Raw genomic sequence first — 22,944 nt, forward strand, 5'->3', positions numbered from 1 at the left:
AGAACCCCCGCTTTGTCGTCCCCGGACGAATCTTCACGAGGCTATGAGAAGTTGAGAACAACCATACGGCAGTCAAATTGGAAAATATTTGGTTTAGAAATTCTAAGGTTTGTCTCTCTACGATTTAAGTTGAAATTAACTAAACCCTCATAACACAACAGAATCTTTGATGAGTAGCACCACATCAGCCGGCCATGTCTGCACGTGCAAGAGGAGCTGTGGACTGCGGCGATCGATCGATCACCGGGCCGGCCGGCCGGTGATGGGCGGACGCGAGAAGATTCGCCATGGCCGCCGCTACACAACAAGACAACAGGCAAATAAAGCAAACGCTGGCGCTGGATGCCAATTAACTGCGGCCACGCGGAGCAGGTGATCATCGGAGGGGTGGGAGCACGTACGTATGCCCGCCGCGGCGGCTTGCGCTTGTCTTGCTCCGCTCGCCGTCTTCTGCTGCCGCACTCTGATCTGCCACCGCCTGCAGTGCAGCGGCTGCCGGCCGGTGGCCATGGCGCGTGAGTGGGTGGGGGCCGGCCGGATCCACGTTCCTGGCCGGCGCCGGCCGGCTGCATGCATGGCCGCTGCGGCGCTGCCTCATCGCCTCTGCAGCTCGGTGGAGCATCCATGCGCTTAAATAGTTGACGCTGCCACGCCACCGCGATTCAGCAAGTGGCCGTACCGGGCAGGATTGTTCAGGTCCCGCCTCCTCCCTGGTACTGTTCACTTTGCATGCATGCACGTTCAGGTCTCTGCCGGCCCGTCCATTTACTATTAATTTCTCTCTCTCACACACAGAAATTCTACAGCTCTCTAGAGGAATAAGTATGCTTGATTCTTGTATATAATGGAGTGCATTGGTCGTCATCGAAATCATCCTTCAGTGCAATAATTCTTGTTGTGTGCTATGCATGCCGATTCTTGTATATATGCAGTATGTATGCTATGTACGCTGATTCTTGTATGCAGCATGCTAGACGATGTTGAGAATTGAAAATGAGATTGTAGGTGGCAGTCATCACTTAGCTCCAGTAGTTTGGTACAAGGGAGTAGTCGAATCTTGCTTTGTTGGTTATTAGCCTAAAATTCATGGTGCGCTAGACAACCTTACCAAGAAAAAAAAACCTTTTTCTCCTGAACATCAACTATTCTACTTTATTTCTATGGTCACAGAAAAGGTGATGTTTTTGGGTTGTCTCAAGCCATCTATTCTACTTTTTATATGTTAGAGAAGATTTATCTCGCAATGCCGTTCCATCAAAGTATCTTTACTATATTTATAAATATTTTAATTGTAGCAAAATGTACTAGCCAAAGTTGTGTTGCAAACCGTGTCACTTATTTATGACTGGAGAGAATAACATGGAACTTTTGATTAGTAGCTTAGCAGTATTGATATTTTGACTTCTTCATTTCATAAAAGAAAAACATGTGATTACTGATATGGCCTCTGAAACACAATTTGGATCACTGTAGTAGTATATTAGTAAAACAGTGCAAAAACTATTGTAGTACGAGCTACGAAAGATTCATGTCATTTTTCTCAAACGTCCGATTTCAACTACCTTAGGTGTGTTGTGGATAGAGGTTACTCTTTTGTTGAGTACCTAAGTACTGTATTCTTCTGAATGAATTTTGGGTCTCAGTACGAAAATGGCATCATCAACGTTAAAAGCGTAGGTAAAATTAGACTACACCCATGCAATGATGCGCAGTAGCTACTTTTGTTGCCAGAGGAGACAATTTTTTCCCCATAGCTTTGAGCGAAGACAGGAGGAAGATAATCATTAATTACCGAAAGCTGAGATATGTAATGGCATTATTGTTGCCTATCTGAAAAACATCTCTGGAAGAGGAAATTATTAGGGCAGAGGCGAGCCTGGGAGGAGGATGAGCGCCATGAATGCATGGGCACTGGGCCCTGCCGCCGGCAGGCCGGCTGCAGAGGATGGCCGCCGGCCGGCCGGCCGGGGTAGAGGCACAGGCACCTGCTAATCACCATGCTGATGATTTGATAGGCCTGGGCAGCACGTCGTCCCCACATGCTTGTCGCCAACGACTATCACGAACCAATCCTCTCTAAAGCCCTCAATAGTCGCATGTGCACTCATGCATGCCATGCATGCAATGCCTGGTACACCGTGCATCCACATGACAGTCATGTGAAGTGCAATAACCTCAAGTACTCACGTCCCTACAATCACAAATACGAGTAATTTTTAGATTTGTCCAAAGTCAAACTATTTTAACGACTTTGATCATTTTTTTTTGAACGAACGGGCATGAGAGTGTGCCTACTTCATTAATAGAGCAGTAGAAACGACTTTGATCATCAATAGTTAGCTAAAAATACAAACATTTTTGCAGCATAATGTAGATGTTATTAGATTGATTGATCCCTCAAGTTTGAGCCTAGTGCAAAAGATGATTCCACATTTTATATTTCCTGGCAAGTCTATGAGAGTCCTACTACTACTACGCTCTGATCTTTAGCTTGAATGGCCGTCTTACCAATGGAGAGGTTATCGTTAAACCCAGTCTTCGCTTGATACTATTATAAAAAGAAATTCCATAGTATAAACTTTTTTATTTAATCATATTTTTATGAAAAATTAGTCAAAGTTTCAGTCGATGTCCTAATTAATAAACTGTTTATATTTGTGATCAGATGGAGTATATATAGAGAGATCAACGGTGTCTTTGCGTGATGATGGTTGATGGAATTTGAAGAACACCGTGCAAGATTAGGGAATGATGTATTGATGATGTAATCTTATCTTAACTTTCTTTTGTAAAGCAGGTCATCGTTCCTAGATGACACTGCAGAACCATGTAAATTGCCACTCCTTTTCCTCTTAATGAAATACGTGTCCCAAAAAAGATTAGGGAATGATGTATTGATGATGTATAACCGACTGGGCGACCGACGATGGAAAGGTTCACTTCAGACTCGTCGTAATAAAGTCTTGCAAAACACTTTGCAGCGTGATAGAGAGAGGTTCACATCCATCCGTCCTAATCCTTGAGCAGGGGATGCAACCGAACACGTAATGGCCAGCGTGGCAAGATGTTTTCAGCAAATGGACGACGTGCAGGAGCATTTCCGAGGAGCAAGGTGTTTTCAGCAAGCGGACATCACATCATTTCTGAGGAACAAGACTTGTCCCCAAGAATCTAAAAAGGTTCAGGAAAGAACCAAGTGCATCTGTGGCTGTGAGCAAGAACAATATCAGAGAAAGTACCAACCAGCTATGGACAGCGCCACCACATTACTTATTCTGGGTTTCAGTTCCAAGTAGCTCACATACAGTGGCAGTCTGGTGAGAGCATTGTGTATTTATGTTTGAATCACTAGCTACAAGCCATTCACATGCTCCAGTTCCATGTCTTCAGACAGCTACTTTATTCATCTAGTGCAAAAAACGTACGGCCCTCCAAGAAACCAGAGGTCCAAGCTGTTAAAATGTCCCCAGTGTACACTAAATTCATGCTTCAACAATACACTTCCAGACATACACCGGTATCACTAGATTCATGCTTCAACAAATACACTTCAAGGAATTACACAGTTTGACCATACACTATCACAGATGTTGGCTACAGTTGTGGGTATACAATATAAGTGGAAATTTAATTCACATTACACCATTGTTGCAAAATGCACAGTGCTTGAACAAAAAGACAGAGGGCATCATCATATTTACATATGCATCTACGTAATCAATAGCTAGATCGAATATACCATTTTCATTAAGCAGGAATAGTTTCCCCTTCCATAAGTCTGGGAAAACTCATACCAAAACAAATGAAAATTGGTATATCGCCATTTTTGAAGTTTGCCGTGGTGGTGCCTAATCACTTATAACTGATAACCAGCTCTAATTTTGTACGGGTCTTTTAGTGAGGCCAATGCTGATCTTTGAAGGCCCTGATGCATTCCACGGCGGACTGGATGCTGCTCGACACGCCCTTCCCCAGCTTGGGCAGATCAACTCTCAACACGCCCTTCCCCAGCTTGGGCAGATCAACTCTCGACACGGCGCCCTTCCCCAGCTTGGGCAGATCAACTCCTCCTGAAACCGGATCAACTCCTCCTGAAACCGGATCAACTCTCGACATGCCCTTCCCCAGCTTGGGCAGATCAACTCCTCCTGAAACCGGATCAACTCTTGAAATCCGAGGGTTGTCCTGGAACCTCAGAAGCTTCTGCCAGGATTCTTTCCTTATTGCCCCTACATTGCCCGCATAACTGATGGCATCCCAGACCATACCTCTGATGATGGTTGCAGCGTAATACCTTGCTGAATCAAGTGACACATTGCTTGCAAAACCTACAGATCAAATTCAGAAGGCAAATCTGTCATTTATGTGTCATATACTTGTGTATCAAGGATGGTAATTGCACCCAACAATTGGGTATACAGGTCACAAATCAATCATGTATTAGCATAAAGCATACTGTCAGCTTGCTAAATCATGTGCATCAACCACGTTTACTGCCAGATTGCAGGGAATCCAACAAATTTATAACAGGACAAACAAAGCATGGTTGACTGAAGATCCGCTACAGGGCATCACAATTCGCAACCATGGTACTGAAAATACAAATTGTTTTACACCAGTTACTTTCTAGTTGACCCTATTTTTCATGTTGTTTTTCACATGAAGAAATTACAGTACTAGTCACCTACTGAAGCTCCAACTAATCTGAGATTTCATTTAATCCACCGATACTGATTGCAGTTAAAGACGGTTTATCGAAGTGGACACGAGAAAAGAGCACCGCGGAGCAACAGCTTACCACTGTCTTCGATGTTCCTGATGAGGCCGTGCTGCGGCAGGCCGATGCCGACGCCGGCGAGCGTGAAGCCGACGCTGAACCCCACGCCGCAGCCGGCGCCGACGTACCCAATCACCTCGGGCCCGAACCCCGGGCCCCAGCCGACGCCGCAACCGAGGCCGAGCCCGACGCCCCAGAAGGTGCCGGCCGTCGGGTGCACGGGGTTCCAGCGCTCGTACCGCCCGAGCACGCCCTTGATGATCATCGTCGGCTCCACCGCGATCTCAACAACAGAACGGAGCAGCAAGTCAGCACTCAGCAATCTCAGCAAAGATCCGATTTTTATCGCTCAAAAAGGAAGAAATGGAGGGTGGGATACTGGGATGCAGTGAAGTACCAGGTTGGGCTGGGCATTTGCTGCCGGTGACGCTTCTGGTGTTGGGCTGGCCGGCGGCGGCGGCGGAGGGGGAGACGGGTGGCTGAGCCGGGAGGAGTCGTGCATCAGAAGCCTCTGGATTGGTCGTGCCGCCGCCAGTTGAAGCCGTGACGCCGCCTTGATGGAGCCCCACGCCGCCGTCCGTGCGGTTCCCAGCTACAGAGCTTTGGCAAATCTTATCGTCAAAGTTTCAAAAAAAAATCTTATCGTCGGCGACTCGTCGTCCGCTCGTTCTGGTCCCAACCCAATCCAATGCGTCGCCGTCGTGGCGTCGTGGGCGCCTTTTCTGGCCGGAAAACGAAAGCCCGTGTTGCACTTTTGTTATTTGGGCCGTGGACGATTTTGCCCACTACTTCTTCTGCGTGTTTGTAGTAGAATTTCGGCCCGTCAGATTGATCCGGCCTATTCAACCTGATTACCTGAAACAGAGGAATTCCATGTTAGCTTGAGAACAAAATCATTCTTAGATAAATAGTTTGATCCCTGAAGTTATTACACTTCTCTAATAAAGGTGAGATCGTGCAACACAATACACATGCAAGTTAACAGGAACAAAAAAAAAGGGTTTACTTTTATCAGATTATTATTAAAGAGAACGGAATCAGAACATACAGGGGCCAGTAGGCACATACACAAATTACAAATACAACATAAGTTCTGAAACAGCACTACACAACCAAACTACTAGTGATTAGGCCAAAAGCGCAACAAAGCGCGCCTAGTTCTCTCAGGCATGGAAGAAACAACAGGTGCTAGAAAAAAGTTCAGAACTGTACAAGAAGAAAGACATTCCACTCATCGCTTGGAATCCCCGTAGCCACCGAAGTTGCCGAAACCAGGAGTGCCAACACCACTGGATCCTCTGCCATAGCGCGAGGATCCTGAATCATCGGAGCTCCGGGAGCGCCCAAAGTCAGGGCTGCCACGCCTGCTGAAATCGCCTTCTCCAAAGTCGCCAAATCTATCGGAGCGACCGAAACTAGACCTGCCAAAGTCATTGGAAGGTCGTCTGAAACCTCCAGACCCACCACGGTATCCCGAACCAGAGTCGCGGGACCCGCCACCGCGATCAAAGGAACCACCAAAACTGTCAAAATCACCAAAGCCACCGGAACGGTGATCTCCGAAGCCACCATAACTTTCACGGCCAAAGTCCCACCCGTTCTTCTGCTTCCAACTGATCTAGAGCGAGTATCTCTCATGACATTAAACATGTCTGCGCCTCATCTGCAACTGCCATCTTTGGAAGCTGCACGTAGTAAATGCAAATGAGTGAATTGAGTTTCCATAACCCGTCTCAGATACCAAAATAACTTCAGGATTCAAGATGTATAGCTCCTAAAGTACTTTACCTCTGTGAACCTGCAACCTATATCTTGCTCGATGACCCTTACAGCTCTAGTTTGCTCATATGTGTATATCAAAATTGCACTGCCTTTCTTCCCTGCTCGTGCAGTTCTCCCAGATCTGTGAACAAATAACTCTGAGGTATTTGGAATCTCATAATGTACCACCTGAATAGATAGGGGGGGATAACAGTTCTTAGTCAAAAACTCGAAACTATGCAAATAAAACGAGTCAGTTCCTGGGCATTGAACAGGTATGTGTGCTAAACATCTGCACATAATATACCTCAGGTTACTTACTAGATCAACATTGGGTATGTCTAATCCACGAGCTGCAACATCAGTTGCCACAAGGATATTGAAGCGACCATCACGAAATCCTGAGAGTGTCCTCTCTCTTTGATTCTGTGAAATATCCCCATGTAGCGCCTGACATGGATAACTCCTTCCCATAACATATGCCAATCTATCTGCTTCTCGTTTAGTTTGAGTAAACACAATGCATTTTCCACCATTAGCATGCTCCTGATGATGTGAGGGGAGAAAATGATTATGCATTGTTTTCAACATACAAACCATAAAACACATCTGCACTTAGGAGAATACTCACTTTAATCAACGGACCAAGAATTGATGGCTTCCCAAAGTTGTCAGAGGCAATGGAGTACAGAGAGATTCCTTCCGGTAATTTTTGGTCTGAGTCACCAACCTGAGGAAGAAGAGAAGTGAATGTCAGGGAATGCCCCTAAGAACGTATAAACTATGCTGAGAAGAAATCCAGGTAAACTTCAAGTGCTGATTTGGTGTTCTTTTTTATGAAGGAAAACTTTGATGCTCAACGGATGGTTCGATAATGTTCTGGTACCAGACTACCAGGAAGATCTATTCAAGACAGGACTTCATATGTAATTTGTAAACAACAGCATGCATGATTGTCACTAGAGAAGCCAGGAAAAGTAAGATGAAATTCACAGGAAAATTAAGACAAAAAGTCACTCACAAGGTCAATTATAACTGGATCCTTTAAGTACTTGTTTGAAATTTTTCTTATCCAACTAGGCATTGTTGCAGAGAACAGCATACTTTGACGGTTCTGTGGCAACTGCTCCATGATCACCTCAACATCTTCATCAAAACCCACAGCCAGCATCTGATCAGCTTCATCCAGAACCACAAACTGGATCTCGGAAAGGTTTAAAACACCTCTTCTCAAAAGATCAATAACTCGACCTGGAGTTCCAACCACTATGTCAACACCATAGTTAAGAACTCTCATTTGTTGGTTGATAGGAACACCTCCATAGACACAGAGTGTGTCCAAGGGAGCAGATTCTCTAAATTCCTTCTCAACCTGCCGGGCAAGTTCTCTTGTTGGTGCCAAGACTATAGCTAAAGGATTCCTACCACTTCTGCATGCATCACACTATGCAATTATTACAATAAATTCTATCTCTCTGGTACATAAATTGAAAGAATTCCAAATGTGAAAGAGAAACTAACCCATTCTTCTCATTGTAGCTAATAATCCTGTCCATGATAGGAATACCAAAAGCTAAGGTCTTCCCAGTTCCTGTTCGAGCACGGCCAATCATGTCTTTTCCTTGCATTGCTGGCTCAAGAACAGCCCTCTGAAAACAAAGTAGCATGAACCCGATCAGATTGTAAATCCAACATATTCACACAGGAATATATTGCACACAGAAATTAGTTACAAAATACACAACATAAGGAGCCATTATATTGGTTTAAGCAAAAAAGGCATCTTATAACTAGTTTAGGCTCATGGGAAGCATACAGCAGGATAGCAGGGGGGTTGCATTATAATCCACTGATTCCAACTTAACAGTTCCAAGCAATGATACAGCTTAAGGTTTGAACCAAAGTCGCTGCAAACCTATCAACAGATTGCAGCATACAAAATCAAGAGCTCACATTGCGTCATACAGATTACTATACAGCCCTGATGCTAAAAAGTATGAAATGCCATTTCCTCCCTTCCATGACACAATTATATCAAACTCGATTAAAGCCACAATTTCAGTTACCCTCAGCTCATATGCATCTCTGAGTCAGATTGTAAGCCTAACATATTTACATATATAGTGTCTTTTCAATTAAGATGGCAGTGGAAACATGTGCAGATGCACGGCACTTGTTCTGAACTTCTGATCTTCTGAGTTTCTTAGTAACTACACAAGTGGTTACACGAAACAATTCCATGGAATTCAGTTAAAGCTAGCACTTTGGTAGCGCGTAATTTGAGTCACGTCCCAAGAATCCTAACAATCCAGAAGCTTAAAAGGATGCGGACACCATTTCCATTCAGAAATTCAGACCAAACTAAGCTTAACCTGATAAGAGTGATAGACTGCAACTTCTGATCAGAACGCGAAAGGAGAGGAGGTACCTGGATGGGGAAGAGCCTGGTGATGCCCCGCGCGGCGAGCTTCTCCACGATCCGCCCGGAGATCCCCAGCCTCGCAATCTCCAGCCCGCCGTCCTCCCCCGCTGCCACGCCCGCCCCCGGTCCGGGCCCAGCCCACGACGCGGGGGTGGCCCTGAACCCCAGGGGGGCCCGCGAGCCGTGGAACGCCCGCCTCGGCGGCTCCAGCGCCGGCGCGCGGCGTGTAGGGCCGGGAGGGGCCGGCGGCGGGGAGAGCAGCGCCGCGAGGAGGGGCCTCCGCCACCGCGCGGCGGCCGGCGCCGAGGAGGAGACGGTGCGGCGGAGCAGGGAGATCATCGTCGCGGCGGTGGAGGGGAGTGGCAGCTCGTGGTGGAGCTAAAACCTCGGGGTCGGCGGTGTAGAGGAACAACTGCTGGAAAGCTCAAAGTCTTTACTGCAGTACGGGATTCATATACAGGAGGTCGTGCGTGTGTACTACTGATCCTATATTCTAGGAGTACATGTAGAAGCTGTGAGACTATGCCGCTAGGCTATGCCGTTGATGAGATCCTAGACCAGGTCGTTTACAGGGGGACCTGCAGCCAGCAGCAGGCTGGAGAGGAAGGGAATCGAGGAAGAAGATGACGAGTTTTTTTTTCTCCTCCATTTTCTCGCGGGCTCATTGAGTGGGCTGGGCTTGGGCTGTACAGAGGCTACATGGCAAATCGGCCTAGAACGTGTTTGGCCTTTTTCTTTTGTCTTTGTTTTTTTTGGGTCAAGGGGGGAGCGCCCCACCTGATTCGTTATAGGGCTGTTTGAAGGCCAAAGACATTACACTTTTGAGTTTCAGCAAGAAAACAAGCTAGGGGGGTTTGTTCATTATCTAGTTCAGGTTTACATTGAGCAAAAAATAGAGCACCAGGACTCAGCAATCTCGCGATCCTCTAGGCTGAACTGCTGGCTCTAGAGTCGCGCTTCATCTCGACAGGATGCCCAGAACCTTGTATGAGACGGTGTAACTCGTTGAAAGACCGTATCATTGTGGTGCTTCCAGAGCATCTAGGAAATCAGAAGGAGGAAGCTTGTGAAGTGGCGCACCGGGACCGTTGTCGGACGGTGAACAGTCCAAAGAAGCTGGACAGAGGCATCAACTGTTTGCGCGCCTAGCGACTCCCAAACCTGAGAAGCGAAAGAGCAACGGAAGATGATGTGGTTGCAGTCCTCCACCTGGCCGCAAAGCTCACATGACGGGTTGTCCAGGATGTGCTTCTTTACCAAGTTGGCGTGGCACTGGATTTTGTTGTAGGCGGCAACAGTTTGAAGGACCATGACGTTCCGGTTTAGGGGGCAGTGACGCTGGTCATCCCCTTCCCGGAGGGAAACTCGATCGAGCAGGGCGTTCAGCTGAACCAGTTCCTCGCTGGCCAGACGCGAAAGCTGCGGGGCAAGATGCCTGCTCAGTCCCTCTTCTATGATCTGCGCAACCGAGACTTCACCGCCGGCGGCGTGCAAGTGCAGCAAGGGAAACAACTCACTCAGTGTGCCGGCTGATAGCTATCGGTCGTGCCAGAAATTTGTTGCCGCTCCATCGTAGACCTCAGAACAGATGATGGCGCGGTAGAGCGGCAGCAGTTCCTTTAGAGCTGCCTAGTGCGCTCCCTCGATGTCGCCTCGCAGGTTCACAAGATCAACATGGCTTCGGACCCAGCGCGCCCAGGACGATTCCTCGGGGTGGTGTAGGCGGTGAAGGAGTTTGAGCAAGAGACTCTTGTTCTTGATGGTCAGGTCCTTGATGCCGAGCGCCCCCCCCCCCCCCCCCCCCCCCCTCAATCTTTTGTCTTTGGGAAAATATTTGGTGCATTAACATTTTAAGAAGACATGGTCTTTGAATAAAAATGCATTCTCTCATTTTGGAGCATTAACATTTGTAGAAAAAAATGGTATAATATCATTCGGGCCATGTATCCGATCAGTTGCAGATCTGCATACTCTCCTGGTACAGTATGACAAAGATCGAGCTGCCGGGTAGTGACATGCACGAATGTCTCTCCTTGAGACGGCATCACGGCATGAAGCATCTATCTTGCTATGTTGTATTCATGACTCCTCGGATCTAGTGGGCAACTAGCACATGACATAATCCAAGAAGAGACATGCAAGGGGCCGGGCAAAATGTATATAAAAAGGGAATAACAGCCAAAATGCAAGCAGTCAATCTGTCGGCGTGTGCAACTCGCTAGCTCCTGCTCCCTTCGCATCGAATGTTTAGATACTAATTAAGAGTATTAAAAATATATTAATTATATGAAGGCTAATTCGCGATACGAATCTATTAAGCCTAATTAGTCCATGATTTGATCATGTGATCATGCTACAGAAAATATGTGCTAATCATGAATTAATTAGGCTTAATAGATTCGTCTCTCAAATTAGCCATGACTAGTCCACCAACCCGTGCTCCCGCACGGGCTAATGTTTTTAGAAGCTATTGTATTTAAAAATTATTTAGAAATTAAACTCCTAGCTAATAATCAAAATTGTTTACCTAGTGCTCTCTTATTTTTCAATATTTTAACATAATACTTATATAGATATGTACCTATCTTTGTCCAGTTGTGATTGGTTTTTAATTAATAATTACTCAATGCACTTTTTCATCCATATTCATATTTTTTCCATGACACCTCCAATCCTCCATACATTATGTTTAGCATACAAATCAATATTTTTCATCGATTCCTCACATACATATATAAATGGTCTAAATGGTGGCACTCATCATGTGTATATACTTTAACTTAGTATTTTTATATTAACAATGACATAAATAGGTAATTTAAAATCATATATTAATTTACTTTTTGATATTTCTGTATGATGCACATGAACATAATTAGATTAAGATTTAGGTGTTTACTTTAGGTTATTTTTAATAACGACATACGTGGATAACATAGATAAAATTTTAGAATGACATTTTAAGTTATACTTTATAATGATGTGTATTAGTAAATTGGATGAAGGTTATGGAGTTATTTAGATTATTTTTTATAATAGCTAAGCTTGGTAATTGAAATATAGGTTTAGAGCTCGTTTTTGAATATTTTCACAATAATAGTGGTGGGTAACTTTTTAGAAAATATAATAGTGTTTGACATTTTTAATTTTTATTTAAATTTGTCTCTTTTTTCTAGCTTGTCTCATGGGAACTAACACGGAGGCAACCCGTGCTCCCCCACGGGCTAATATTTTTTAAATATATTGTATTTAAAAATTATTTAGAAATTAAACTCCTAGCTAATAATCAAAATTGTTTAATTACTACTCTCTTATTTTTCAATACTTGAAGATAATATATGTCATCGCTAGGACTATATGTTTTTCTTGATTAAGTTAGGTTATTATTTTAGGGGATGTAATATTATCTCGATAGATGGCTACATGGATTAAAAATTATGGTTTGCCGGTGAATGAATAAAATGTTGTATTGGAAGACTTATTCATTGTGTGAATGTTGAGATGATCCAAGGTGTCTACCTATCGACAGCCCACAGGAACTTGTCACATTTAAAAAAGAAAGAAAGCAGGGTGCTAGGAACTTGTCGCATTTAAAATAGAAAGAAAGCAGGGTGCTGTACAGTTGTGTTTTCTCCTTTTCCCCATTCATCAGATCACGGATAGGCATAGGTGAAGATATCAGCGGCTGGTGCAGGTGTGCTCTATGTTATCTCGCCTGGCATTTGTCGTATGATTCACTAATCACCCGTCCTGATTGCCTACGGTCGGCTCCTCGTAGCGGTCGCTGGCACTCGTGCAGATCTGAAAAGTCAGATTTTGGAGAGTTGCTGCTGTAGCCGTCGTTCTTATGGATTTCCGATTCGTCCTCTTTTCAAGGATTCGCTTCACAGGTACCTTTTCTCTCTTCTTTTCTTCTGTATTATTGAATCGCAACCTGAGGTTTATACTGAATTATTGCTGAACTGGTAAATTTTTATGCTAATTTTTGCCGAAAGATTAGCCATGCATCTAGCAGCACACCTTATTTTTCTCTCTCATTCGATTTGGCTTGCTGCGGCCAAAACAGAGTCCGGTTTTTTGCCCCTTTGAAATTTCTTATTCGTAGCTGTGTATTACACTGTTTGGATCTCTCCTATGGTCTAATAAATTCACATCTTCATTAATATTGTACAAATACCACTGTACACTGATTGCACCTATAATATTTGTACTTCTTCCAAGGTAGGTGTGTGGTTGAATTTCTACTAATACTTTTGCTGGACATCTTCTATCGGTTTATATCACTGCATAATAGATTTAAGTAATATTATAGGTTCAGCTAATTTGTGTGAAGAGAAACATGAAACACGTGATTTGGTATGTGGTACTTTGAAGGGCTGAACTACATTACGTTGTGAAGGCAGAGGTACATAGTGTGCTACAGAATTTCCTTGTAGACTATATTTTTTGCCATATTATCTTCTGGAGATTCTTCATCTGATATCAGGATCTTAAGGCCTTCTCTGCTTGTAACGCGAGACACTGCAACATACAGCTGTCCATGTGTGAAGACTTGCTTTGGTAAATAGAGTCCAACATTTTTTAGTGACTGTCCCTGGCTTTTGTTGCATTGGTTGACGATAGAGAATACCCTGAGAAAATATCAATTATTTATTTTCCTAGGAGGTTAGTTTGTTGAATAATTAATATTGGATAACTCATATTGAATAAAGACTTACTTCCAAATTTCCTCACAGTTGTAGATGTTATTGCGATGACATGGAATTTTGTCTCATCATCAACTTCCTCAACTTTGTCTCCCCAAAATCTAACTTTAACTTCATGATCACTACAAATTTAAAAGTCCATAATAATAAATATTTTAAATATCTAACCATGAAATTAATTATTTGTAGGGGCACTATAGAAGATATTTTCTAGTTCAACAGAAGTTCTATAACATGCATGTAAACGTTGAAAGTTTCGTAGTTGTTTACTACAAAAGAAAAGAGAATTACTCCATCAGAAGCACAATATCACGGATTTTGGTAAATCCAAAGTTTGTCCTTGTTTCTTCTATCGGTCCAATGTGTGCTGCGACACCTATAACATCTATGAAACATAAATATGAATTATTATTAGATGGCTGTCGAATGAGTGGAAGTGTAAAAATTGAAAAGCCAGTAATGGTTTACCTGATTGGTACATGTCCACATTTATTCTTGCTGAAAGCATATCCGTGCTCATAAAATTGAAACTATACTTTGGAATGTCTTCAGTATCTTTGACCGTTTTTAGTGTAGTTGTGGGCAAGAAGTTGACTATTCTGTCATTTACCACTGGCCGATACTTCTGGGCTGCTGGTGTGATTCTGACATTTGCAATTGTGTACACATTGCCTTCTTCAATCAATGGTTTGAACTTATCCATATAGGCCTTATTGATAACACCATGCATCATGGTTCCCTAATTTTGCATCATCAATAATAATTTGTAAACAAAAAAATATACCAAAAATTGCAATCAAAGTGAACATCTATCATACCTCTTGATCAATAAGGATCATGTCAAGACTTAATTGTTCGCCACTACCGAGTAAGGTTGCATTCCACAATCTGGTTACCCTTGCCTTGATGTTCCACAATTCCTTTCCCGGTCTAATTTCAGATAAAGTTTTGCTCACCATTGCAACTTGTTGAACTGCATAAGCAAAAGATGGTGATGGATTCAATTGGACTATTTTTCTATATAAAAGATATTATCTACAAACATGGAATTCAGTTGCCTGCTGTACTACTACAACTGGATCTATGTATTGTTGGTTATTACCGAGTGCCAGATACTAACAGCTTAATTTGCGGGTTGGTGGCAAACTGCAATCTCTGGAATGTCGTTGTAAATATCTGCATGTGTTCGACAGTAGCAACTCAAGATTGTTATTATTCCATAAAAAACATAAATGATTGTCGTGATTGGCCATACTTAAATGTATTATTTTAATTTCGATACAAAGATGCGATAGGAATAACAGTTTGAGAACAATGGTGAGAAGCAAGTCATCTATACCACGTATGCAGGAGGCCATACAATAACAAATTATTTAATAGTACTAATATATTCCATGAAAAGTTAATCTAATTATAGAAGGGGAACCAAACAATCTGCAAGCTTGCATGCGACCGTGCGCAATGTTACTCCTCAATGAAAACAAACTCATATCTGCCTTTGAGAACAACTCTGAGAAGCAAGTCAGCTATACCACGCGTGCAACAGGTCAGACAATAAACAAATGATTTAATAGTAGTAATATATGCTATGAAAAATTAATCTAATTGTAGAAGGGAAATCAAACAATCTGCAAGCTTGCATGCGACCATGCGCACGATGAAAACAAACCCATCTCGCCTATAACTCTATTCTCATTATATTGATTATTTTCCTCTCATATGACCACGGAGAAAGACATACAGAGAGACAAAGAGATTACAGTACTGGTAGATTGGTTAGGGCATTCATCTATGGAGATTATTCTATAGTAGGATGATTTAGAGAGATATTGGTACCTTTGGTTGATGGTCGTCTTCCTATGAGAAAAGACAAAAGACAAACTGAAACCCGTTGGAGCTCAGCGTTCTCGCAAGCTTGGTGCCTGTTGGATGGATCGGGAGAGAGAATCGCCTGCTTCTGAGCGCCGGACTCTAAATTTCCTGTATATATAATGGCCATGCAAACTAAGCTCCGGACTCTGAATCACCATTAAGGTCTAAAAATATTCTGACATTCACGTGGACATTTTAATCATGTGCGGCTAAGAGATAGATTTATTGATGTACGTAAAAGATATATTCTTGCTAACAGATAGATTCATTGATGTATATCTCACGTTCACCTCATATTTCACGTCCGACAATTAAGTCAAATTACATGGAGATAAAGATTAGGGGGTTGCTTTAGTTTATTTTATATAATGGCATAGGTGGGTAATTTATATATAGATTTAGGGGGTTACTTTAGGTTGTTTTCATAATGGCATTGGTGGGTAATTTTTTTGAAAACATAATAGATCCAATGGCTATGGTGATTTAAATCTATATATTGATGGTCGGATGCTTTGCTTTTTTGTGAGAATTTCTAGGATTTTTCTTTTTTTTTAGAGTGTCCACCTAGGAATCCTAGGTGGCTTCACCTGGAGACTTCAAAAGGAGCCTCCAATTAGTAATAGTAAGATTTATGCAATTAGTACATGTTTAGTCCTTCTAATTGGTATCAAACATTCGATGTGATCCAAACTAAAAATTAGTCCATGGATCAAACACTGCTTAGGGATGCTTCGGGTTAGATTGGGCATACGGTGCCCTTTTTTTTTCACCCGACGGCTTGACATGAATTATGTGACTAGCTAGCATCCCCTCCTCTTGACAACTACAGTAGTAAAGATCATCCGGAACCAGCACCCGCAATGTGCAGCTGCGACATCGAAATCAATGGTGCTTGTTGTTAAGGGCAGCTCCAGCGTACGTTTTTTCAGGGTGCCAAGGGAATCTTTTGGACTGGCACCCTGGCTAAACGGTGGAGCGCAGGGTGCTAGCCCTAAAAGCTTAGACCAGGTGCTCGTTTTTGCACCCGGTTCCAATGTTAAAATATTATTCTTCGACAGCGGCAAGATATTTATTGCACATGATCGTTGGAAGAGGAGTAGCCGTTGCACAAGTCTGCTGATGCTTCTACAAATAGCAGCCAGCTATATCTCAACATTTGACCTAGCCATCTCATACAGAAGAAAAATTACAGAAAAAAACTACCATGGATCATACGCATGGCTTCACTCCTTCAAGCTCCTCACCTTCACAGCAGCCAAACACAAGCAACCAATCCACCCAAAGGCCCTCACCATCACAGTTAGCCACCAACTTTCCATCTCAATTCAGCCAACAATTCCGGTCCCAATTCCCTCCCAACTTTAACCCTTTCAATCCTTACGGCTTCCCTCCAAATTTCAACCCTTTCAATCTAGGCAATCCGTGTGAAGGCAGCTTCAGCCTTTCTCCCAATGGAGGAATGGTTGGAAGAGGAGCGGCAGTTGTTCGGTCTTCATCGCTAGTTGAGTCCATGCCTTTTGTTCTTGGTGCTGGCAGATCAAGTCCAGCCTCCCCAATGTCTGTAGCACCACAAATCAATGGAGACTTCAGCAATCAAGAGTGGAGTGATAATAGTGATGTTGAAGAAAAGAAAGGAGGGCGTATGAATTGGACTGAAGAAGAGAATCTGAAGCTAATCAGTTCATGGCTACAGCATTCCAAAGATTCAGCCAATGGGAATTCACAGAAAGGTGAAAAATTCTGGAAAAACATAGTGGCAGAATTCAATAGCAATGTTGCAGAAGATCGAAGAAGAAAAGTTGCACAATGCAAACCCACTGGACAAAGACCAACAGGCTGGTAGTGCACTTCAACGGATGTTGGATTAGAATGATGAGACGTCGTGGCAGTGGAGAGTCTGATGACCAAGTTATGGCTAATGCACATGCAGTGTGCAAAGAGGAATCAAAGATTTGGGAGTCAAGAGACTTAGGTGGTGTTTGGTTGGCACAAATGTAACGTAATCTGATTACTGAAGGTAACGAATTCCATTACATATGTTTGGTTGCGGCGGTTTGTAATCAATTTACACTGTAATCTAATCCCTTACCTAAATAACATATATACAAGCTTGTTACCCCTCCTCCCCCACTGTAATCAGATACAACACCCACACCGTAATCTGATTACGTTACCAGAGTGCAACCAAACAAAGAGGGTAATCACCCATTCCACCACTAAATACACTGTAATCTGATTCCCTTTACGTTTACGTTACCTTAGCACGAACCAAACACTATCTTAGTTTAATTTGTAATACTATAAATTAATATGTGTCCATGTTTTAGCATTTGGAACTTTTTTAGTTGTAAGCTTACTTTTATTATGCCCATGCACTAGCAGTGAGAATTAATGTAAAATCTATTACCTATCCAGGGAGAAGCCATCAGGAATTTATTCTCAATCATGTGTTTCACGAGAAATCGCTTGGTTAAGCCTGAAACTTGCATATCTATATTATGCTATTCATCACGAAATTGACAAGCAGTTTGCTCCTTGCCTCCTGCGCTCCCTCATGCCTGCTAGTCCTAGGCCAATCAATCATCAACGGAAACAAAGAAAAAAAAGATTATCCACGGCAAGTGGTATACGGGATTCAGTGCCTACTGGACGGAGATGCAGATCCTCATGCCGACGAATCCATTCATGCTGCAGCGCCAAGACGGGTTGAGGGGGAGCGCATCGCGGCCTCCGCGACGGCCTGTCGCTCTGCTCTGGCCGTCGATCCGGTTTCGTCCCGATCTGCTCGAACAGATCATCCCAATCACCTGCGCCTCCTTCTAATGGCAAGGAGAAGCCCTTGCCTGGTATCACGCAGTGGGGGAGATGGCGAGGGAGAAGATCGGCGAATGGATCGGAAGGGGAGGAGAGGAAGAACCCGCATCGCCATCTCCGCGGGAAGGAACGGACGGGTGGGGAAAGGCAGTGCAGTGGAGACCGAGATTTTACTACGTACATGCGGGCCTACCTTAGTACTGCGCCAGGTTTCTTTCACACTGGAGCGAAATAATAGGTGCTCGTAAAAAAGTGACGTGTCAGATGTTAGCACCACAGGAGGTGCTACACACTGTGCATGTTCTAATGGACGTGAAATATCTCCGATAGACGATGGAGTAGGATCGACGCAACGAGGTACGACGTACGATGGTAGATGATGCTCTAATGGACGTGAAATATCTCTGTTAGGTTATAAAAGCCCACATGCATGTGCATGCATGCATGCATATCATCGAGGTACGACGATGGTAGCAATCTCGCTCACCGACCCATTTTGCTTGCTGCTGCTTTGCTAGCTGTTGCAATAAGCATAGTCTTTCAGTACTGCTTGTGCTTGACAAGACCGACTCATCATCATCTCGCCTCCTCGTATTGTCAAGTCAAGTTCGTCAGGGGAATCGAGCAGACAGCAATGCTGCACGCCGGACAAGAATTGCACTGTTATTGCGCGTGTGGTGTGGCGCCTGACGAACGCAACGCCGCGAGGAGAGTCGATCTGCATGCCCAACGGAAGAATGATAATGATACAATCAGTGCACTGTTACTCGTGTGAATGACCGTGACAAGGAACAATGGATCGACAATGGTGGTGGTATACGTTCATTCGCCCGCTGCCTGCTCAACGAACATGGAATCCAATGCTCTCGATCACCTGGTTGTCCAAGGGTTTTAACTCTGCTGTACCGTACTGGCCCGTGTCAGGTACGGTGAACCTAGCTTGGACGGTAGCCCATTTGCCGTGCTACTACGCTAATACTAAATTAAAAGTTCAGTTTTAATGCTTGCTTTTACCCATTTTCTCCGATCCCCCTCACGCTAGTTTTGTCGGCTCGATCTACTCCTAGTTTTGTCGGCAACCGCGACGAACTTGATCATATGGGATCCAGTCCTGGCAGGCAAGGTGGCATGCATCTTGCTGCCCACCTGAGGTCGCAGCAGAAGAACCAACGCATCTGATTCGAAGCAGGATTTTGTTTATTCCTCGTTGCAGCTGACGTGCACTGAACAAAATAAAAGGCGTACGCGCAGGGCAATCAGTGCATTGTATCCTTTCTTCTTCGTATTCACGGGCAATCAGTGGCGGAGTCAGAAGCTTGAATTTTACCTTGTTAAGGGGATAGTAGTGTTAAAGTTTTCAAAATTTTGTCAAAATTTGAATTTCATATTGGAATCTTTTACACATAGCTTTATTTATTGTAGACAAATTGTTGTTAGAGGATGCAATGACTTATATACTAGCTGACATGTTATTGTTGCTAGAGGAACCTCCCGGTCTCTAATCCTAGCCATGTCTGAGTCTCTTTGCTGGGTTTATTAAGAAAAGAAAAGGATCCACTCAACAAAGATCGAGTGGAGAGAAAATCGATTGATGAATTCAAAAAAAAAAAAGAAACCACTCTCGATCGGTGCGTAGCTGTTTCTTGTTACTTTGTTAGCAAGTGAGCAAAAGCATTAACTCTGCTGTGGTTTCTCATCTGCCAGAAGCGTACCCAACCGTGGCAGGCCGCCTAGTAAATTCTTGCTCGTACAGTACCGTCGTATCGTACGTGCAGGTGGCCGTGCACCAACCCAATTCGCAACAACCGCGGGCGGCATTTCGACCGGGACACACGTACGCACGCCTCGAGTTCGTACCTGCGTACGTACGGGCACGCACAGATATGCGGGCAGACCAAATCCACCCCCCCAGCTTCGCAGCTTGCACACAATGAGTCGATGACACAACTTGCGACGAGTACACTGCCACGGCATGAACGATCGTCTCGGGAGAATTCATCTGCACAGGAACGCAGCAGCAAAATCGGTCCGAGTACAAAAGCTTAGCAATGCGGCGGCGCCGCCGGAGCTCGCTTCGTCGTCGTCGCAGCCGGCGCGCGCCGGCGCCGCCGCGGGGGTGGAGGTTCGGGTTTCGCGGCCTCCGTTGAACCGGCGGTGCTGCTGGCTGACGACGACGACGTGGTTGCCTTGTGCGGCGTCTGCTTGGGTGTGGCTGAAGAAACGACGGCCGGCGTACCGTCGCCGGGGCTCGCCTGTTGAGCGGCCTGCTGCTGCTGCTTCCGGCGGGCGTGCTCCTTGGCGAGCTCCCGCGCGAAGCGCTCCAGCTTCTCGGCGTTGGTCTCGCCGGCCAGCTTCCGGCCCTGGAACAGCACCGACTCCACGCTCCTCTGCAGCAGCATCGCCTCCGCCTTCCACACCGCCTGCTCCCTCGTCTCGCCGCCGCACGCCCTCGGCGCTCTCCCACCACCGCCGCCGCGACGGCTCCCCGTGCCCTGCGCTTAGTACTCACGCAGTCAGTAGCTAAACATTTTCTTTTCTACCACTTTAATAATCGTGTTTACTGCTACCGACACTGTGTACTTTTACCTGGATGCGGATGTAATTGCTCGTCCTGCTGTGTCCGAACGCCATGGCGACAGCTTGATCCACCTAAACCAACATGCCAGATCGGATCACGCACCGTACGACGTGGCGTTCACCAACAACCAAAACACCAAATGCAACGCAACCCACGGGAGCCGCTCATAATTCGTTCGTGCGTACAATGAAACCGCAGCGCGCGCACGAGAATTTATTGCGTTCGCGAAAAGATGCGGGAGCGGCAGCAATGGGCGTTTGTGTTGCGGTACCGTACCATGTCGGACACGCCCTCGGCGGCGATCCGGGCGACCTCGGGCGCCCTGGCGCGCCGGCCGCTGCCACCGCCGGCGGGCTCCCCCGTGCCGATGGAAATGACGAGGAGGTCGTCGACGGTGGCCGCGGCGGGGAACTCGCGCCGGTTGTTGAGGACGTGCGTGATTGCGGCGGCCGTGGGGTTGCCCAGCGCGGCGCCGCCGCCCACGGCGCGGATCCGCGTGCCGCCGTCCACCGACAGGACCTCGACGGCCGCCGCCGCGGCGCCGCCCGCGCACGTCGCGGCGCAGACGTCCCGGAGCCGGAAGTCGTGCGCGGGGGACTCGGCGGCGTCGGCGCGGGAGAAGAGGAACGGCGCCCGCGTGGCGAGGTCGTAGCAGGGCACCAGCACCGGCCGCACCGTGTCCCGGAGCGTGAGGTCGCCGAGCGCCCTGCCGAAGGCGGACCACCCGGGGCCGCCGCCGCCGCCGCGGCGGAGCAGCCGGACGGCGACGCCGGCGCGCGGGTACCAGGTCCCCCAGCGGACGCGGCGGAGGAGGAACGCGAGCGCGTCCTCGGCGGTGTACATGGGCCGCCCCCGCGGCCCGCGCGCGAACAGCATGGCGGCGAGGACGCCACCCGCGCCGGACCCCGCGGCGACGTCGAAGAAGTCGGCGAGCCGCGCGGCCGGGCTCCCCGCGCGCCGCCGCAGCGCGGCCTCGAGCCGCACCAGCGCGGCGCCGGCCAGGAGCCCGTCGGCCGCGCGCGCGCCGCCGTCGATGGACAGGACGCACACCTTGCCCGCCGCGGGCGCCGCGCGCGGGAGCCCGGCGGGGACGAGCCCGACGTCGCGGCCGAAGAGGAACTTGGCCTCGAGGAGGGAGAAGATCTCGTAGGTGAGCCTGCCCGCCGCGTCGTCGTCCTTGCCCCGCTCCGCACCGGAGAGATCCGCGGCGGCCTCCATGGATGGGCTGGGCTCCACCTCCACTCCGGTCGCTGTGGCGCGCGCGGTTCTTCGCCGCTAGCTAGAGCGCGCGTTTTATAGTGGGGCTGAAGCAGGCGGGTGAGAATCCGAGATGGCGCAGGTTAGCGGCCACGTCGTCTCGACCCTGCGGCGTACATGCACGCGTGTACTGTGTGCGTACAGCGATTGCGTCTACGTATAATCTTTCTTCACCGTATAAGTATTGATGACGTGTGTACGTATGTTATGGACGTAGTACGCTGTACTAAATCGACCACTAGCGCCGTTCAGCGCTTAGAGCATCTCCAACAGGTTACTTATACCTCGTACCCAAAATAATTTCTCTCTCCTTCGCCAATACTGATTTTTGCGTTTTAGGTGATGACTATTGCAGCAGCAGACTACCAAAAAATTCATCTCCTACATCCTTCATGGACGCGGGTCCCACATATCAGTGGGTATAATCCCTCCTCCATCTCTCCTATCCTCTCCCTCTCTCCTTCACTCCCGCACGCTCTCTCCCTTCTCATCTTCCGGCGACGGCGCGGGCAAGCCACGGCAGTGGCGTGGGTGGGCATGATGGGGCAGGGGCGAGAGCAGGAGCGAGGGCGGCGAAGTGCGCGGGCGCATCGTGGCAGGGGCTCAGGCGGTGCCCCCAGCGGGTTGCGGTAGGAGCCACCGTAGCGCCTCAGGCAGGTCGTGGCAAGGGCGAGGGCGGCGACACGCACGTGTCGGCGCCGGTGCCATGGTAGGCCACGACAACAGCGCAGGGCAGGTCGCGGCGGCACGGGCGGGC

General features: G+C 46.5%; 3 protein-coding genes and 1 long non-coding RNA gene across 4 annotated transcripts; all 4 read right to left on the reverse strand.

Moving 5' to 3' along the window:
• Nucleotides 1–3,470: 3,470 nt before the first annotated feature.
• LOC101785840 lies at nucleotides 3,471–5,399 on the reverse strand. The gene is made up of 3 exons (XM_004955385.3): nucleotides 5,175–5,399; nucleotides 4,799–5,060; nucleotides 3,471–4,328 (listed from the first exon to the last, which is right to left on the reverse strand). Exons 1-3 carry the CDS (start codon nucleotides 5,277–5,279, stop codon nucleotides 3,895–3,897), a joined length of 801 nt encoding a protein of 266 aa, XP_004955442.1. The 5' UTR covers nucleotides 5,280–5,399; the 3' UTR covers nucleotides 3,471–3,894.
• Nucleotides 5,400–5,762: 363 nt separating this feature from the next.
• LOC101752908 (DEAD-box ATP-dependent RNA helicase 53-like) lies at nucleotides 5,763–9,560 on the reverse strand. Its single transcript, XM_012843421.3, is given in 9 exon segments — nucleotides 5,763–6,367; nucleotides 6,370–6,435; nucleotides 6,438–6,462; nucleotides 6,566–6,727; nucleotides 6,860–7,084; nucleotides 7,170–7,268; nucleotides 7,560–7,968; nucleotides 8,060–8,187; nucleotides 8,967–9,560. Coding segments are annotated over 9 exon segments (1,806 nt in total). The 5' UTR covers nucleotides 9,300–9,560; the 3' UTR covers nucleotides 5,763–6,008.
• Nucleotides 9,561–16,585: 7,025 nt separating this feature from the next.
• LOC111256461 lies at nucleotides 16,586–18,502 on the reverse strand. The gene is made up of 2 exons (XR_002676559.1): nucleotides 18,185–18,502; nucleotides 16,586–17,097 (listed from the first exon to the last, which is right to left on the reverse strand). It is a non-coding gene; the product is annotated as an uncharacterized LOC111256461 (long non-coding RNA).
• A 1,738-nt stretch (nucleotides 18,503–20,240) lies between these two features.
• On the reverse strand, nucleotides 20,241–22,244 carry LOC101752498 (patatin-like protein 3). The gene is made up of 3 exons (XM_004955388.3): nucleotides 21,207–22,244; nucleotides 20,939–21,001; nucleotides 20,241–20,844 (listed from the first exon to the last, which is right to left on the reverse strand). The coding sequence occupies exons 1-3, from the start codon at nucleotides 22,146–22,148 to the stop codon at nucleotides 20,395–20,397; spliced, it is 1,455 nt and encodes a 484-aa protein (XP_004955445.1). The 5' UTR covers nucleotides 22,149–22,244; the 3' UTR covers nucleotides 20,241–20,394.
• Between the last annotated feature and the right edge of the window lie 700 nt (nucleotides 22,245–22,944).

Source organism: Setaria italica, chromosome II (genome assembly GCF_000263155.2).
Source record: "Setaria italica strain Yugu1 chromosome II, Setaria_italica_v2.0, whole genome shotgun sequence".
Taxonomy (NCBI): domain Eukaryota; kingdom Viridiplantae; phylum Streptophyta; class Magnoliopsida; order Poales; family Poaceae; genus Setaria; species Setaria italica.

What these genes read in the sequence shown, in the direction of transcription:
- LOC101752498 (XM_004955388.3), bottom strand. Translation starts at nt 22,148, where the DNA reads ATGGAGGCCGCCGCGGATCTCTCCGGTGCGGAGCGGGGCAAGGACGAC. An exon ending in CCGAGGGCGTGTCCGACATG is followed by an intron (nt 21,002 to 21,206) that starts GTACGGTACCGC and finishes ATGTTGGTTTAG; the next exon opens with GTGGATCAAGCTGTCGCCAT. An exon ending in GCAATTACATCCGCATCCAG is followed by an intron (nt 20,845 to 20,938) that starts GTAAAAGTACAC and finishes TACTAAGCGCAG; the next exon opens with GGCACGGGGAGCCGTCGCGG.
- LOC101785840 (XM_004955385.3), bottom strand. Translation starts at nt 5,279, where the DNA reads ATGCACGACTCCTCCCGGCTCAGCCACCCGTCTCCCCCTCCGCCGCCG. An exon ending in CAAATGCCCAGCCCAACCTG is followed by an intron (nt 5,061 to 5,174) that starts GTACTTCACTGC and finishes TCTGTTGTTGAG; the next exon opens with ATCGCGGTGGAGCCGACGAT. An exon ending in CAGGAACATCGAAGACAGTG is followed by an intron (nt 4,329 to 4,798) that starts GTAAGCTGTTGC and finishes TTTGATCTGTAG; the next exon opens with GTTTTGCAAGCAATGTGTCA.